The following is a 16543-nucleotide window of genomic DNA, read 5'->3' as shown; positions in this document are numbered from 1 at the left end:
TTGAAATGGTTAAAAGTTATAATTTTACAAAGGTTAGCTGTTAACTGATGAAAGTACATCAAGAATATCATTGCATCGTTCAATATAGCAATGCGGTCCTAAACGGTGTAGTGTATTTCTAAGAATCTGTGCCGAATGAACACGTGTGGCAACTGGGCGTTAAAAAGTGCTTTGTGTTCGTCCCTTAAGGGTACGTTACGACCATAGTGTATTCATCCGAAACCTCTAGAATAAATGACTGCAATAAAAATGTGCAAAGACAATAACGATCCTAGAACATGCGCTTAAACGGTTAAATTTGATGAAATCTAACTACAACCTTAAATACCTTAATTGCGCCTGCTCCCATTCGTATAAAAGCGAAAGCGGAAAACCTCAGAAACAAAATAATCATGTCGGATAACGGAAGGTTGGCAAAAGAGGATAAAAGTTTGAACTGTGCTAGTCTGGAAGTTGGAAGTTGGCCACGAGGAGCTCAACAAGCTGCCCTCCAGCGTGACGACCATCGCTCAGGAAGGCGTCCTGCCCAACACCTTGGCCATTCTCCAGCCCATGGGATCAAGAGGAAGGCGTTTTAATTTGTCGGCTCATCTTTTCCCCGCTCCAGACTCGACGGCCCGAGACCGATTGGCGATGCATTTTTTATTTTTTGTATATCATTATCATCATCATCCCATTATTATTATTACTATCCATGTCTATATATGCGCCCTTGAGGTATTATTTTACGAAAATGGCGCTATACAAATTATCCAAATTATTATTATTATTATTATGTAACAGAAATAGCGCTTGTATAGATTTCATGTTGGTATCCATTGTCTTGGAGCTTATTTCAGACTATTTATTGTGGCCATGTGCACATGTCGGGATATTTATAGGTTATCTGTATCTTAGTTTATCAATTTTGTGAGGTTATTGAACAAAATAAACAAAATGACAAGTGAGTTGTAGTCATAATAATATTAAAAATAAGTAGTGTTATATATTACCTCACATTTTCAAGAATAAATGCTTTTATTTATACATTATAAAACATGGTCTTAGGTGCACAATTTTCAGTAAATTTTCAGTTGCTGTATTATACACTTATTTGTAAATAATTTCTAGAAATAAAAATGTGTTAGTTAAAATATTTTTTATTCTGTCCTCAAAGGGTTAAGAGTGAGAGAGAGTAGCAGTGAAAGCCTTTTGAACATGTGACCAGACAGATTAGATTATGTTGTGACATTGCAGGTCACTGGCGAAGGCTCCAACAGGCAGAGAGAGAAGATTCAGAGGCAGCGGGAGGCTGTCCCCGTCACCGAGGTCGGGACGCTGTGCAAACTGACCTTCAAGATGCCAGGTGTTTTATCGTTTTACCCTTATTTTGTCTCATTACCTCCAGTTAGTACGCGAGGCTACCGTGCCGAGGTCGCGGGTTCGATTCCCGAGAGGGTCAAAATGAATATTAGTGATTTTTCTGTCTAATATTTATTTAATATGACTCTGGACTGTTACCTGAGGCGGAAGGCTGATCACTTTTCCTTCGTGTATTTAACGATCAATATAACACTGCTTATATATGATGTAGTGCCTTATTGGGTGCAGATAAGGGTTGGAAATCAGGGGAATAACTCTTGTTAAACTGAAAAACTCTTTTTAATACTTTTTAATACAATGAATTAATTATAATTTATATTTGAAGCAATAACTTTGTGATTTTCCATTTCATTAAAATAAATAATAAATTATTTATTTAAACTAAATTATAATGTCTACCGGTTTCGAAGCTAACCACTTCTTTTTCAATGCTACTTAAACACTATCTAATGTCTGTCCGCCTCCGTAGTGTAATGGTCAGCACGCTCCGCTACCGTTCTTGAGGTCCCGGGTTCGATTCCCAGGGGGGGGGGTCAAATAAATATAAGTGATTTTTTCACTCTAATATTTATTCAATATTACCCTGGACTGGTACCTGAAGCGGAAGGCTGATCACCTTTCCTTCATGAGTTAACGATCAAGATAACACTGCGTTTGTATGACGCAGTGCCCTATGCACCATCGGGTGCGGATGAGGGTTTAAAAAAGAAAAATAAAATGTCTATTTAATGGATAGTTTTTTTGTAAATTTTTTGCTTTAATGTTAGTATCTCATTAATTTTGAGAGCTCCTCATTTTAAGAGTATTATTTGTTACTAAGCTCAACTGGATTAAAAGATCTCTTCTATGCACCTGAATCAATGCACTCTTGTTTTCTAATTTGTCATCAAATTGTAATGCTTCAGGAATCACATCGTTTGACCTTGCTGCCACTGTCACGAGTCCGGGAGGCGTGTCTGAAGATGCGGAGATCCAGGAGATTGAAGACGGGCTGTACTCCGTCCACTTTGTGCCCAAGGAACTTGGCGTCCACACTGTGTCTGTCAAGTATCGCGAAATCCACATCCCCGGTGAGTGATACAACGAATGGTCCAATGCCTTTTGAAGTTGAGTAGTGTAAATTGTATAATGGAACCCTGTTAGAAAAAATAATAATAAAAGATGATTAATTTTCAACCCTCTCCTACATTAACCGGATCCACGCGGCTCGCATAACCGTATGTGTTTTCACAAAACATTCCCCGTACGCGGCTGACATAACCGTTTGTGTTTTTACTGTACTCCAAGTTTCGAACCTCAGTTCAACTTGGAGGGATTTTTTCATGGTGTGGAACTTTGGATAAAATAATACGTCAATCCTTGGCCTTATGACATCTGTTGAAATATCTGACTAATAATTTGTAACATCACAAGGATAAATAAAAGAACAGATCCCTCATTTTTCTTGCGGTCGGTAATTAGTCCACGCCATAATCATGCCCTATATCTGTCTCACTCTCGACGCTACGCATCGCCAGTGGGTAAGAGTGAGTATTGTTTAAGTATTTTTTTTAAAAATATACTAAATATTTTTCACATACAGAAAAAACATATAGAGTCCGCCTCCGTAGTGTAATGGTCAGCACATTCGGCTAATGTTGTGAAGGTCCCGGGCTCGATTCCCAGGGGGGGTCAAATAAATATAAGTGATTTTTTCACTTAAATATTTATTCAATATTACCCTGGACTGGTACCTGAAGCGGAGGGCTGATCACCTTTCCTTCGTGTGTAAACGATCAAGATAACACTGCATTTATATGAAGCGGTGCCCTATGCACCATTGGGGTGCGGATAAGGGTTTTATTATTATTATTATACTAAATATTTTTCAAATTCAAAGAAAAAACATTCAGGTTTTACCTACAAAGATCTGTTGCACAGTAAAAAGTTCAATAAGTGGCTTGATATTTATTTTTAATACATTTTACTATATCTTTAAACTTTAAAAACTATCTCCTGAAAAATTAAGTATTTTGATATATGACGTTGTTGAAAGGAGTGAGCGATATGTTAACTTGGTTTTTTCCCTTATCAAAACATTAGTTTTTCGGTCTCTAAGGCACTATGTTTAGCGCTGTATACAGTGTAGAAATTTCAGAGTGATACCTTTTCGAAACAAGAGAAAAAAAATACATAATTTGAATGCGCTTTTTCTCATATTATATTTTGCCAATTGTTTCCAGGCTCCCCGTTCCAGTTCACGGTGGGCCCCCTGCGCGACTCGGGCTCCCACCTCGTGAAGGCAGGCGGCACGGGGCTGGAGCGCGGCGAGCAGTTGGCGCGCAACGAGTTCAACGTGTGGACGCGTGAGGCGGGCGGCGGCCAGCTCGCCATCTCCGTGGAGGGCCCCTCCAAGGCCGAGATCGAGTTCAAGGACCGGCGGGACGGCTCCTGCGACATCTGCTACAAGGTGGCCGAGCCAGGTGAGTGCATTCCGGAAGGCTGGTCGCAACACTACCGAGCTTTTACTTCTGAGGCCACTGCGAGATGTGGCAGCCAGAAAATGACAAACAGCGGGTAAACAAAAGAATATCTTGCCAATACAAAGAGATACCTCTGTTGCATTATACTTTCTCTACCATTATTTCGCCGGAAAAGTTGTTATCGGTCGTGCCTTATTGGACATTTTACAAAACAAATTGGACACTATATTGTATATTTATTGTAACTGCAGACAGTTGGTAGAATTCCATATTGAATTGTTGGGTAATATATCCAAAATTAAACAAGGTTTATTGGATTTGAATTGTACATTTATTTATGTATATGTTAATACGTGACGCGTTTCGTCTTATTAAGACATTATCAAACACAGTGTTAACATTTACATAAATAAATGTAGAATTCAAATCCAATAAACTTTGTTTAATTTTGGATATATTACCCAACAATTCATTATATTGTATTTGTGTAAAAAAGTTAGAATTTAAAAAAATATATATTTAAAGTAGTACTCATGATTCAAAGTAGTAGTAAGTAGTATTGTCTGAAAACTTGAGTACACATCGCGCACACAGACTATGACAGTGCACTGCGCAGGCTTGCCAACTTGACGACTAACGCTCTCGCTAGTCTTAAGAATAAAAGATGTGGGCAGGTATTCACACTGACGGTACAAGTAGTACTGATATTTGCCTATGTGTGTAAAATAAAAAGCACTGTTTAAAATTTACAATAGCTTCATTTACAATTCTTTACTTTTTAAATAGTTTTACATTAAAGTTTTAATAAAGTCAAAGAATAAAAATTAAACTGAATGTAAAGAATCCTTTCTCCTGCTTTTATGTTCCATGTTTCGGCTGCTTAGAGAAAATAGAGTCAAATAACACTCTCCTTATCATCCATTGTTTACTTTGTTAACAATGTACCATACCACAAAATTACTTATGCTTTTAATATACAAAATATAAAAATAGAGTGGACCAAACTCCTGACAAACTTTATCTAACTAGTGTCGGGTTGTGGTCCAGTGGTTGGTGTCGCGGACTCTTAAGTCAGAGTTTCTCGGTTCGAACCCACTCTACCACAATTTGATACCTATTACTAATTAGTATGTAATTGAAATATTTGTGTAAATAATAAAAACACATATATTTTTACTATAAAAAAAAATAATAATAACACCAAGTGCTATCACAAAGTCGACTAACAAGTAAATGCCGCTTACTCCGTTTGTACGCCTGATTATGAATTTCTTCTTTTTGTTCCGCAGGCGAGTACCGCGTGGGACTCAAGTTCAACGACCAGCACATCCCCGACTCGCCGTTCCGCGTGTGGATCTCCCCGGCCATCGGGGACGCCCACCTGCTGGAGGTGGCGCAGTTCCCCGAGGGGTTGCAGGTGGATAAGCCCGCGCAGTTCTACGTGCGGCTCAACGGGGCCAGGGGGGAGCTGGACGCCAGGGTCAGTGGGGGCTCGGTCGCCCAACCAACGCATAACCTAACCTAACCTAAGCTAAGCTACTCTATTATTGTCTGCGGATTCAGCGGCATTTAATTTTAATCCCGCGACTTGTGGCAGCCTTGAATTGGTCAGTCCATCTAGTAGGGGTTCTTCCTCTTCGTCTACTACCTTTGACTCTTCCCACGACCATCAAATTTTCAAGGCTGTCATAGTTTCTTCTGCCGATGAGTCTGAAATAGGATTCTTCTCAAACAGACGGAGGAAATAATTTATATTTGAAGCAATATTTTTGTGATTTTCCATTTTATAATTACAGGGTCATTAATTTTTCAGTTTCGAAAGAAAAGCTAAATAAAACACACAGCAATATATTTTTTATGAAAATTTTATTTCATTATAAAGTTTGGACTTTACCATTTAGTGTGAAAAACAATATCACTCAAATGGCACCTCGGGAAGATTCGATACATGCGATTCTTTTGAGGTCATTTTTAACCACTTTTTCGCACATTTCGGGGGGGGTTTCTCGGCCATAACTATCAGTCTTGAAAAAGAAACAGTTAGCTTCGAAACTGGTAGCCACTATAATTAAGTTATAACAGAATATTTATATTGATTTTAAAACAAAGTTATATTTTAATTAAAATACGGAAGAGAGCCTGCCATGTCTGTTAATCTGTGTATCTAATGTAACAAGTTAATGATCTCAACTCTTTAATTTCATGGTTAGATCAAGGCGCCTTCAGGAAACGTGGACGATTGCTTCATCCAGAACATTGACGGGGAGCAGTACTCAGTGAGGTTCATGCCGCGCGAGAACGGCATCCACAACATCCACGTGAAATTCAACGGCGTACACATCCCCGCCTCGCCGCTCCGCATCAAGGTCGGCAAGGACGATGCCGACCCGGCAGCCGTGCATGCCCACGGGAATGGACTTGGCGTTGTCAAAACGGGTAACCCTTTGATTTACATTTTAAATATTAAATCAGGCAATAGCAATGGATCTTCCTCAAACGATGTCTAGAGAAAGACCAAAAAATTCATGGATGCTGCAAAGAGAGAACATGGTTCGATGACATGGCCTAGGTGACGTTGTCCGTGATAGAAGGACCTGCAACCTGAGGACAAGGAGAGCTGATCCCGGCAGTCTACAATGACGATAAATTGGGATGTGGCATTATCAAACTTCTGTCAAACAACAAATGACAATATTGTTACAACTTTTATAATTTATTTTTATATTTAAAAATGTATAAATACAACTTAGTAGACCCTAAAATCAGTGTTTGATTTTAATATTTGAAATATAAATTATAGAGTTTTACAAATTAAATACCAAATCAATAAATAATTATTTGATTCGGCGTTTATTCTGTACAATTCCAAATGGATGATAAAAAGTAACACGGTCACAAGCAAGCCTACTGGATTGACATAATTTTGTTATAGTGTAGTGGTTAGTGTGTTCGGCTACTGCGCTAGAGGTCCCAGGTTTGATTCCTCGGGGGGGGGGTTAAAATAATTGCAGGTGTTTTTTTAGTTCTTTTATTTATTTAATTTTACCTTGGACTTGTCCGTATCTGTAGTATATTAGTATATTATGGTCAGCATGCTCGGCTACCGTACTGGAGGTCCCGGGTTCCTTTCCCGGGGGGTTCAAAATAAATATAAGTGATTTTTCAGTCTAATATTTATTTAATATGACCCTTGACTGGTACCAGAAGCGGAGGGCTGATCACCTTTTCTTCATGTGTTAATAATGATCAAGATATCACTACATTTATATGATGCAGTGCCCTATGCACCACCAGGTGCGGATAAGGGTTTTAAGATGAAGATACAAGTTTTTTTTTTTTAAATAATCATCATGTCATTCCGCAGGGTAATGCCAAATCAACAAATAATATAATTGTTTTGCCTTGTTAGGGCATTATCAAACTAATGTCAAACAATAAACGAAGCCATTGTCACAAATTCAATATTTGTATTTTTATGATTTAAAAAACTAAAATAGACAACCAACTTGGTAGACCCTTAAAATCACTGTTTGATTTTAATATTTAAAATATAAATTATGGAGAACTACAAATTAAATAAAAAAAAAAAGGTTAGTAACCTTACTGGCTTGATGGATTATCTTAAAAATTAGCATCATGTAAATGGCCCATAAGGCGTTCATTTGGATACCCACCATGTGTACCATATGTATCAAGTGTACCATATACCAAAATGCATAAACTTGACCGTTCATACATTCAACTGATTGCAGGAGTCAAGACGGATCTGATCATCGACACGTGCAATGCTGGCGCGGGCACGCTCGCTGTGACCGTGGACGGGCCGTCCCGCGTGGCCATGGACTGCACGGAGGTGGAGGAGGGCTACAAGGTGCGCTACACGCCGCTCGTGCCCGGGTTCTACTACATGAGCGTCAAGTACAACGGGGCGCACATTGTCGGCTCGCCTTTTAAGATTGAGTGCTTGGGTGAGTGAAGAAGAGCGTGCATTGCTAGTTTTCCAGTATTTTTTTTGACACAGTCCAAACTACATACAACAGACAACCACAGAAACAATAGAGAACCACATATTGTAGTCATACAGGAGAAAGTGACCAAGTGCATTTTTTTTACAAAACCGTGATCATTGACTATTTGATATCTTACTAGCTTAATATTGCCCTGAAAACATCCCAAATGATTTTAAACTTGTAAGTATAATATATTGACTTGGTAAAAATGACTAACTGCATTGATGTTTATTTTCTTGTTAAGCAAAAGTGACTTAAATGGCCCTCCTGAACATTTTACGTTTTGGTAGTTTCTTGCTAGTTCTTGCTAGTTCTTTCTAGTTTGGTAGTCACTTTCTCCTGTGCGACTACGATGTGTTCTCACTAATAATATGTTGGACTAAAAATATAGCTTTTTTAGATGGGAGTTTCATTTATCTCCGCCTCCGTAGTGTAATGGTCAGCACGCTCGGCTACCGTTCTGGAGTTCCCGGGTTCGATTCCCAGAGGAGGGTCTAATAAATATAAGTGATATTTTTCACTCTAATATTTATTCAATATTACCCTGGACTGGTTCCTGAAGCGCAGGGCTGACCACCTTTCCTTTGTGTGTTAATGATCAAGATAACACTGCGTTTATATGATGCAGTGCCTTCTGCACCTTTGGGCTGCGGATAAGGGTTCGAATGAAATGAATGAAAAAAGTGTATTTAGCTACCGTGCTGGAGGTCCCCGGTTCGATTCCCAAGGGGGAAGGGATTGAAAATGAATACTAATGATTCTACACTCTGAATATTTATTTGATATTACCCTGACTAGTCCCTGAAGCGTAGGAGAGATCACCTTGCCTTCATTTAAGCAAATTATCGAGATAACACTGTGTCAATATGATGCAGTGCCCTATGCACCATTGGGTGCGGATGAGGGTTTGAAGAAGATAGAGGGTTCTCAAGATTTTTGGATCTAGGTGTGTCGGGTTACGTTCATAGATTTAAATGTTAATATTTATTTATTTATTTTCTCGTTTATTTATTTATTTATTTTCTTTTATGTACATTACAATTACAATTGGATTGACAGCTGGGAATCCACATCGCAGGAGGCTAATCCCTCTTAAAAATAGGCCACAAGGCCTACACTAAGCAGAAGGAAAAGAAGAAGACATTATAATTCTCTTGCGATGTTTCAGGCGAGAACTTGGCGGAGGTGGGCGCCCAGGAGACGTCTTCCGTGATTGTGGAGACTGTCCAGAAGCTGTCCAAGAACGGGCACAAGGCCGGCACCGTGCTGCCGCACTTCAAATCCGACGCCAGCAAGGTCACCGCCAAGGGGATGGGGCTGAAGAAGGCCTACCTCGCCAAGCAGAATCAGTTCACCGTCTGCGCCACCGACGGTGGTATGTGCTTATATGTACAATTATAGTGGCTTTATTGGAGTTGTTCTTGTAGCCGGTGGAGCTTTCAAATATCCTAACCCCGGGATAAGGTTTGCATTTTCCAGTATTCCCGATGTAGGGTTCTTGCGCTATTATAATGTCGCCTTTCGCTTGTGTGAAGTTTCTAATTATTCGGTCTGTTGCTGCTTGATTTCGCTGGAGGTTACATTGGATGATATACAGGTGGGCGTCTTTAGCATAAGTAGTCTACCCTCTCTCTAGCCCTTTGATCCATAAATGAACAAAGCGGACACAGCTTGCTGGTTGCAAAATGGTCTGTGTTTCCAGTTTTCCTGACTGTGCAGTTATGGCAAGAGGGGAGACCCTGCTCTTTAGTAGGGCTATATTTTCTTATTCATCTTATCTTTATCCATTCGCTCCACGTCTAAAACTTTCTATTTCAAATGTTTATATTTATAGTGTGATAAAAAATAATCAAAAAGTTTGTAAAAGAAATAACGTCAACATGATACGAAAGGTGGGTTGGTGAGTCTCCACAAAAAATAATACATAATTATAATGACCAAATGACAATTCAGACACCAAAAAGCATGATAACCCCAAGAAAAAGGAGAAGACTGATGTTAAATAAATCACCCCTCCTTATCATTCTGTCTGATGACGAAAAAGTTTTATTACTAACCTCCATACTAGATTACACATCTCTTTGTTATACATGCACATGTGTCAAATTATCTCTTTCCAGGTAACAACATCCTGTATGTGGGCGTCTACGGCCCCAAGGGTCCGTGCGAAGAGGTCTTCATGAAGCACAAGGGCAAGAACAACTACGACGTCGCGTACCGAGTGCAGGACCGCGGCGAGTACATCGTCCTGGTCAAGTGGGGAGACGACCACATACCCGGGTCCCCCTTCAAGGTGGAAGTCTAGATGCCTGTCTTGTTGAAGTGTTGGCGGCGCGGATTGATGGGAAAACGATCGCCTTGGCACTTGAGATAAGATGGCCGCCGATTCTATACAAATTTTGTCTGTTTATAACTAGTTTTCTCAATTTTTCAATAATGCAGTAATCACTTTGTGGTAAAATCTATTGACTTTTAATTTATGTTTTACTTAAATACCTCATTAAAGGCATGAGTTTATTCAATTCAACGATTTAAGTCAGTGATGAACTTACTTAGGTGTATGATTTTACTTGTGAGTTTTCATAGGATGAGTTTACTTATGTACAGGGTATAAATTATCTTGTATAAACACTTATATACTTAACTATCGCTACACTTAGTTCTTATAACAAGTTAGCGTCCGGGGTCATACTGTTGATACGTAGGGAGCTGCCTTATATATCGCTCACTCCTTTCAAGAACATCATAAATCAAAAATCGTCAATTTTAAGTTGTGCGTGTTTTTGGAATGCCCAGAAAATGTACTATATCTAAACTGACCATTTATTTTTGTCCCCAAAACGGGACATTTACCAATTTTAACCTTATAGTATGGATATTCAAGAAAATACGTATTTTTTCATAGTTTTTATGTATTATTAAAAAGAAAGGAATTGATAAAGAAAATAAGAGGAATAAATTTTATAAAAATGAAAAAAAAAAAGTTGTTTTATATTGGGACAGGCTATGTAAAAACGGGACGGTCCCGTTCAAAACGGGACGTATGGTCACTTTAACTATATCCCAGCAAAAGAGGCATATTTTTAACTTAATATTTACCTGCTACAGGGCAGAAAGTGTTGTTTTTGCATTTTGAAAAAATGGTATTTATCATTTTTTTTAAATATACTAAATATTTTTCAAATAGAGAAAAAACCTTCAGGTTTTACCTAAAAAGATCTGTTGCACACTAAAAAGTTCAATGAGTGGCTTGATATTTATTTTTAATACATTGTTTTATATTTTTAAACTTTAAAAACGTTCTCCTGAATAATCAAGTTTTTTGATTTATGACGTTCTTGAAAGGAGTGAGCGATATGTTGTATTAGCCAGAAAGATTGTACATTTTTGCAAAGACAATAACACAAATTAAACTCAGGACTTGGTGAAGGATTTTCAGCGTCACCTCTCAACGGATCGCCATCCATCTCGAGTGTCATAGCTTTTGTTATGGAAATAAGTTATACTTACAAATACCAAGAATAAAAATGGAATGGAATGAACATGATGTAAGAACGGGTGTGCTATGTGAAAGAAAGACAGGAGATATTATTTAAGTAAATTATTTATTTTCACAATCCATTTTGATTTGACCTTACCCAAAATGCACCATATCGTCATTTGGCATCATCCATTGTCGCTAAAAAGGAGAGTCTCTTGTTCCTTCAATCTAGACCCGGTCTCTCCGAACCAGATACGATTCTGGGCCAATTCATAAATCTAAATACTTGAAATTTTTAAAGTAAACTAAAAATAAAAAATGTAGGGATATCATTGTTGTAATAAAATAAATTTTTGATACATGAAGACATGAATTAATATTTTTTTGATTTATTTGGGACGCCATAAAAATAAAGTAGTGTTCTACGAAATAAGTTAAGTAAAATGATAATTTTCGTATGTGCCAAATAAATTTAAGGGCCTTGCTTGGGATAACCCTGGTCTTGACTTTTAAAAATATATATTGTTGGTTAAATACATTTAAAAAAAAAAGTTATTAATATAATTAATTAAATAATCTTGAATGCTGCTACACTACCTTCAAGGTCGACTGGTAAAAACACACTGACTCTAAGAATCAAAAATTTGATCCTCTCTAATTTTGTAGATTACAAAGTCCAAAATTCGACTTTCAGGACTACAATGGTGTCGGGTTGTGATCCCGTGGTTAGTGTTGCGGACTCTTAAGCCAGAGTTTCTCAGTTCGAACCCACTCTACCACACTTTGATACCTATTTCTAATAATGAGCCGCTTAGGCTCACAGAAATAGTATGAAATTGAAATATTTGTGTAAATAATAAAAACACAAATTTTTCTCTTTACATAAAAAAAATATATATTAATTGGCGCAGAAATTTATTGAGGGGCGTTTGCTTTTTTGCTCTCTTAAGAGACTCAAGCATATTTGCAATATAGCACACAGAATGACGATATGTATTTAAAAATATATTTTATCTTCTTATCATTTTGTAGGTTAAACAATTCTTATAATAACAGAGAATCTGAATCGTATTTAGTATCCTAATGTAAGAATTTAGTTTGCCCCTTTATTTTATTAAGATTTTAATAAAGTACTAGCTCAATATAGAATTATTTGATTACGAATCCACTCAAAATTTCGATAAATGATATGTTTGATATTTTCCTAGTTTCTTTTGCTTGTATTTTTTTATGTGTGTCGTTTCATTGTGTTTTATTTTTAAATATTTATTATCTGTCATTGTACATACTGCAAAATCAAGAAATCAAGATCCCTGTTGCACTTTGAATAAATAAATAAATAAAAGCACAATCGGCTGGTTTTCTTAGAGTTATTTAGGTAAGTAAGTGTATTTAGTATTCTGAGTTTATTTGAATTATCAGCTGGTATGTGTAAGTTTGGTAATTAATGTTTTTTTAAAAGATAATCGAGACATCTCCTTCCACATAAGACTGTTATCCTTTTCTTTACAGTGCTAAAAACTTCCGCGTGTAATGATATGTATTTTGTACACCATATGATTTTAATACTTTTATGTAATACGTAATTATATTATGGAGCATATAATTTTTTTTAACCCATATCTATTGTATTTCATATTGATATTTTCATTTCATTAATTGATTCGGCAGTCACTTTGTGGTAAAATCTATCCATTTTTAATTGATGTTTTACTTAGTAAATGTATGGAGTGGAAACATGGACACTGAGGAAAAAGGAAAGACATATGCTGGATGTGTTTGAAATGTGGTGCTGGAGGAGGATGCTGCGCATTCCTTGGACTGCAAGACGCACAAACGTCTCCATTCTCCGCGAACTGTCAGTGACAGAAAGACTCTCCACGACTTGCAGGAAAAGGATTCTGTCCTACTTTGGGCATATCGCCAGAAAGAACGAGAAGAGTCTTGAAAAACTGGTAGTAACAGGTACAGTTGAAGGCAAGCGGGCAAGAGGACGGTCTCCAACAAGATGGACAGACCAAATAAAGGAATTAACCGGATCCTCGCTAAACGCTGCCATCAAGTTGGCCCAGGACCGGGAAGAATGGAGAGGACTTGTGCACCAAGTGCCTGACATTCCAGAAGACCACGACGCTCAGCATTGAGCAAGAAGATGAAGAAGAAGACTTAGTAAATACCACTATTTCTTAAAATCTACAGTGGCACGTGTTTCGATGCATTCCGCATCATTTTCACGTTTACATTTACACGTTGTTTGAAAATGATGCGGAATGCATCGAAACATGTGTCGCAAGCGATTTTTAGAAATAGTGGTATATACTAAGTAAAACATCAATTAAAAATGGATATTTTCATTATTAGAGTCGAATTGTAGAAAATACACATTACCGGAAAGGACAGCTTAAAACTGCAAAGGAGCTGGTCTATTCTGCGGTGTGTTTTAAGGCAAGTCTCGATGGTAGTGGTGTTGTAAGTACCGCTTACTCAGGTCAGATTAAGAACGACGCGTGGAATAGGTTGTAGGTACAAATAAAACTCCAGGTGTTATTGGAAAGTGCTCACCATTAAAAACGGGTTCGTGGTGTTAGCTCTGTCGTTCTTTGGTACCGAGAAAGTCCCGCATACGTCTGCCTGAGATCTGTTCCCCTTCCATATTATTCGCCGTAGTAAATAGGAAATGTCGATGGTAATGGTCTCTGCCGGTCATTCAGGACACAACTCCTGTGTTAGTATCGCTCTAAGCATACATTTCACGATACATTTTATCTTTCATTATTGTATTAAATTATTCTTGTTAAATTATTATTCTTATCTTTTAATTATTTACATTGATTACTTACTTACTTATAACCCTTATCCGCACCCAATGGTGCATAGGGCACTGCATCGAATTGACGCAGTGTTATCTTGATCATTACTTACATGAAGGCAAGGTGATCACTCTTGCGCTTCAGGAATCAGTCCAGGGTAATATTAAATAAATATTACGGTGTAAAATCACTAATATTTATTTTCACCCCCCCTGGGAATCGAACCCGGGACCTCCAGCACGGTAGCTAAACACGCTGACCATTACACCACGGAGGCGGACATTGATAGTTACCATTTATTTCCATATTATATGTACAGTGGTGCCTCGCATAACGAACGCCTCGCACAGCGAACGCTGCACACAACGAACTTCCTTTTCGTTCATTTCACGATTCATACAACGAACTTCGCTTCACACAACGAACTTCGCTTCACACAACGAAGTCGCCCACTTCACACGATCACTGCCGATTTATTGCATCCTTCCGCGCAGGCAGTCGTTAGTCACTGAGCAGTACGCTTAACTTCAAGGAAGGAGAAATTTGATATCCTTTTGGCAATACGACTTATACAGAAGGCCTGTGAAGAAGTGTCACAAAGGACCCTCATTTCTGCTTGGAAGATGCTTGTGCCTTCGTGGATTCAGGAAGAAGCAGTAGTTGATGACACAGAAGTGGTGAAGGACATCATCACAGTGGCCCAAAGGTTGGAATTAGAGGTAGAGGAAGAGGATGTAGAGGAGCTTATTGAGGAACACAAAGAAGAGCTGACAACTGAAGAGCTCCAAACACTTCTGGCCCAACAACAGGACAATGCTCAAAGGGAAGCGTCATCTGATAACGAGGAGCAACAATCAAACAATCAACCAATTCCAACTGCTGACATCAAGAACATCCTGGTCAAATGGAAAGCAGTTCAGGAGTTTACCAATGCCCACTATCCGGATTCCGCTGAAGCAAACAGGATCAACGACCTGTACTCCGATACTCTTGTCCGTTATTTTCGGCAGATGTTGAAGAAAAGAGAGAAACAAACGACTTTGGACAGGTTTTTCACTGCACCATCGGCCAAAAAGCGGAAAATGGATGAAGATGTGCAAGATTCGATTATTTCTTAAAATTAAAAAATGTGTGTTTTTTTCATTATGTTTTTAGATGTATCTAAATAAAAATAATAACAAAAAATTTATCTTTTTTTTATGTCATCTTACCATATTTTATGCTACAGAACGAATTTTTTTTTTTAACACGTATTGTTATGGGAAAACGCGTTTCACATAACGAACTTTTCGCATAACGAACTTGCTCCTGGAACGAATTAAGTTCGTTGTGTGAGGCACCACTGTATATGTAAAAAAGGCCCATTTCAGGGCTACTTAACCTATTCGCATTATATATGTGAGATATTTAATATCTTCCTTCTTCGAACCCTTATCCGCACCCTAATGGTGCACAGGGTACTGCATCATATAAACGCATTGTTATCTATTAAGATAACTATCATGTTAACACATGGAGGAAAGGTGATCAGCCCTCCGCTTCAGGTACCAGTCCAGGGTAGTTATGAATAAATATTGAAGAGAAAAAAATCATCCCCGGGAATTGAACATTGTCTGCCTCCGTAGTGTAATCGTCAGCTCGCTCGGGTACCGTGCTGGAGGTCCGGGGTTGAATTCCCAGGGGGGGGTCATATATATAAGTGAATTTTCACTCTACAATATTTATCCAATAATTACCCTGGACTGGTACCTGAGGCGGAGGGCTGATCACCTTTCCTTTGTGTGTTAACGGTCAAGATAACACTACGTTTATATGTTGCTGCGCCCTATGCTCCATCGGGTGCAGATTAGGGTTTGAAGAAGAATCAAGGGAATCGTACCCGGGACCTTCTGTGTGGTAGCCGAGCGTGCTGATCATTACACTATGGAGGCGGATAATTAATATAATATGTATTATCTTCAAAATTAATATTTTTAGTGTTTAATTTGCTTTATTGTAATAAGAGGCGTAAGCAAGATGCAGGTTTGGTTTGACAAATTACATCGGCCTCCTTGGAGCTCTTGAATTTAATATTTCATAATTTGATCTTGATTAATTGAAAGGAATATATAAGGTATGTTTCTTGCGGATTGATTTCATAGATTTCGGTAATGTGAAGAATTATCTAAGTTCTTAAATACCACGCTGTCGCAAACTGTGTGCCAAACGTGTGTTGACCACTCGCTCACTCCTTTCAACAACGTCATATATAAAAAACTTGATTTTTCAGGAGATCGTTTTTAAATTTAAGGATATAATGAAATGTATTAAAAATAAATATCAAGCCACTTATTGAACTTTTTACTGTGCAACAGATCTTTTTAAGTAAAACCTGAATGTTTTTTAAAAAATATTTAGTATTTATAAAAAAAATAATTA

The 16543-nt window shown here is 38.0% G+C and overlaps 1 protein-coding gene across 5 annotated transcripts in view; it reads left to right on the top strand.

Annotated features, from left to right (window-relative positions):
- Positions 1-12666, top strand: part of cher (filamin A protein cher) — a 106700-nt gene extending 94034 nt beyond the window's left edge. For 4 of the 5 annotated variants that reach the window (XM_088267333.1, XM_088267332.1, XM_088267331.1 and 1 more), the window contains 8 exons: positions 1237-1345; positions 2268-2432; positions 3585-3824; positions 5114-5304; positions 6035-6260; positions 7577-7792; positions 9003-9209; positions 9955-12666. In XM_088267333.1, the coding sequence (XP_088123459.1) occupies positions 1237-1345; positions 2268-2432; positions 3585-3824; positions 5114-5304; positions 6035-6260; positions 7577-7792; positions 9003-9209; positions 9955-10139 (1539 nt within the window). In that variant the 3' untranslated portion in view covers positions 10140-12666. The remainder of the gene's footprint in view (positions 1-1236; positions 1346-2267; positions 2433-3584; positions 3825-5113; positions 5305-6034; positions 6261-7576; positions 7793-9002; positions 9210-9954) is intronic. The other variant, XR_015838254.1, reaches the window with a different exon arrangement.
- Positions 12667-16543: the final 3877 nt, after the last annotated feature.

This window comes from Brachycentrus maculatus, unplaced genomic scaffold, assembly GCF_059751285.1.
Source record: "Brachycentrus maculatus isolate JH-2025_06_01 unplaced genomic scaffold, ASM5975128v1 h1tg000293l, whole genome shotgun sequence".
Taxonomy (NCBI): Eukaryota; Metazoa; Arthropoda; class Insecta; order Trichoptera; family Brachycentridae; genus Brachycentrus; species Brachycentrus maculatus.
This window is presented reverse-complemented; position numbering and strand designations above follow the sequence as displayed.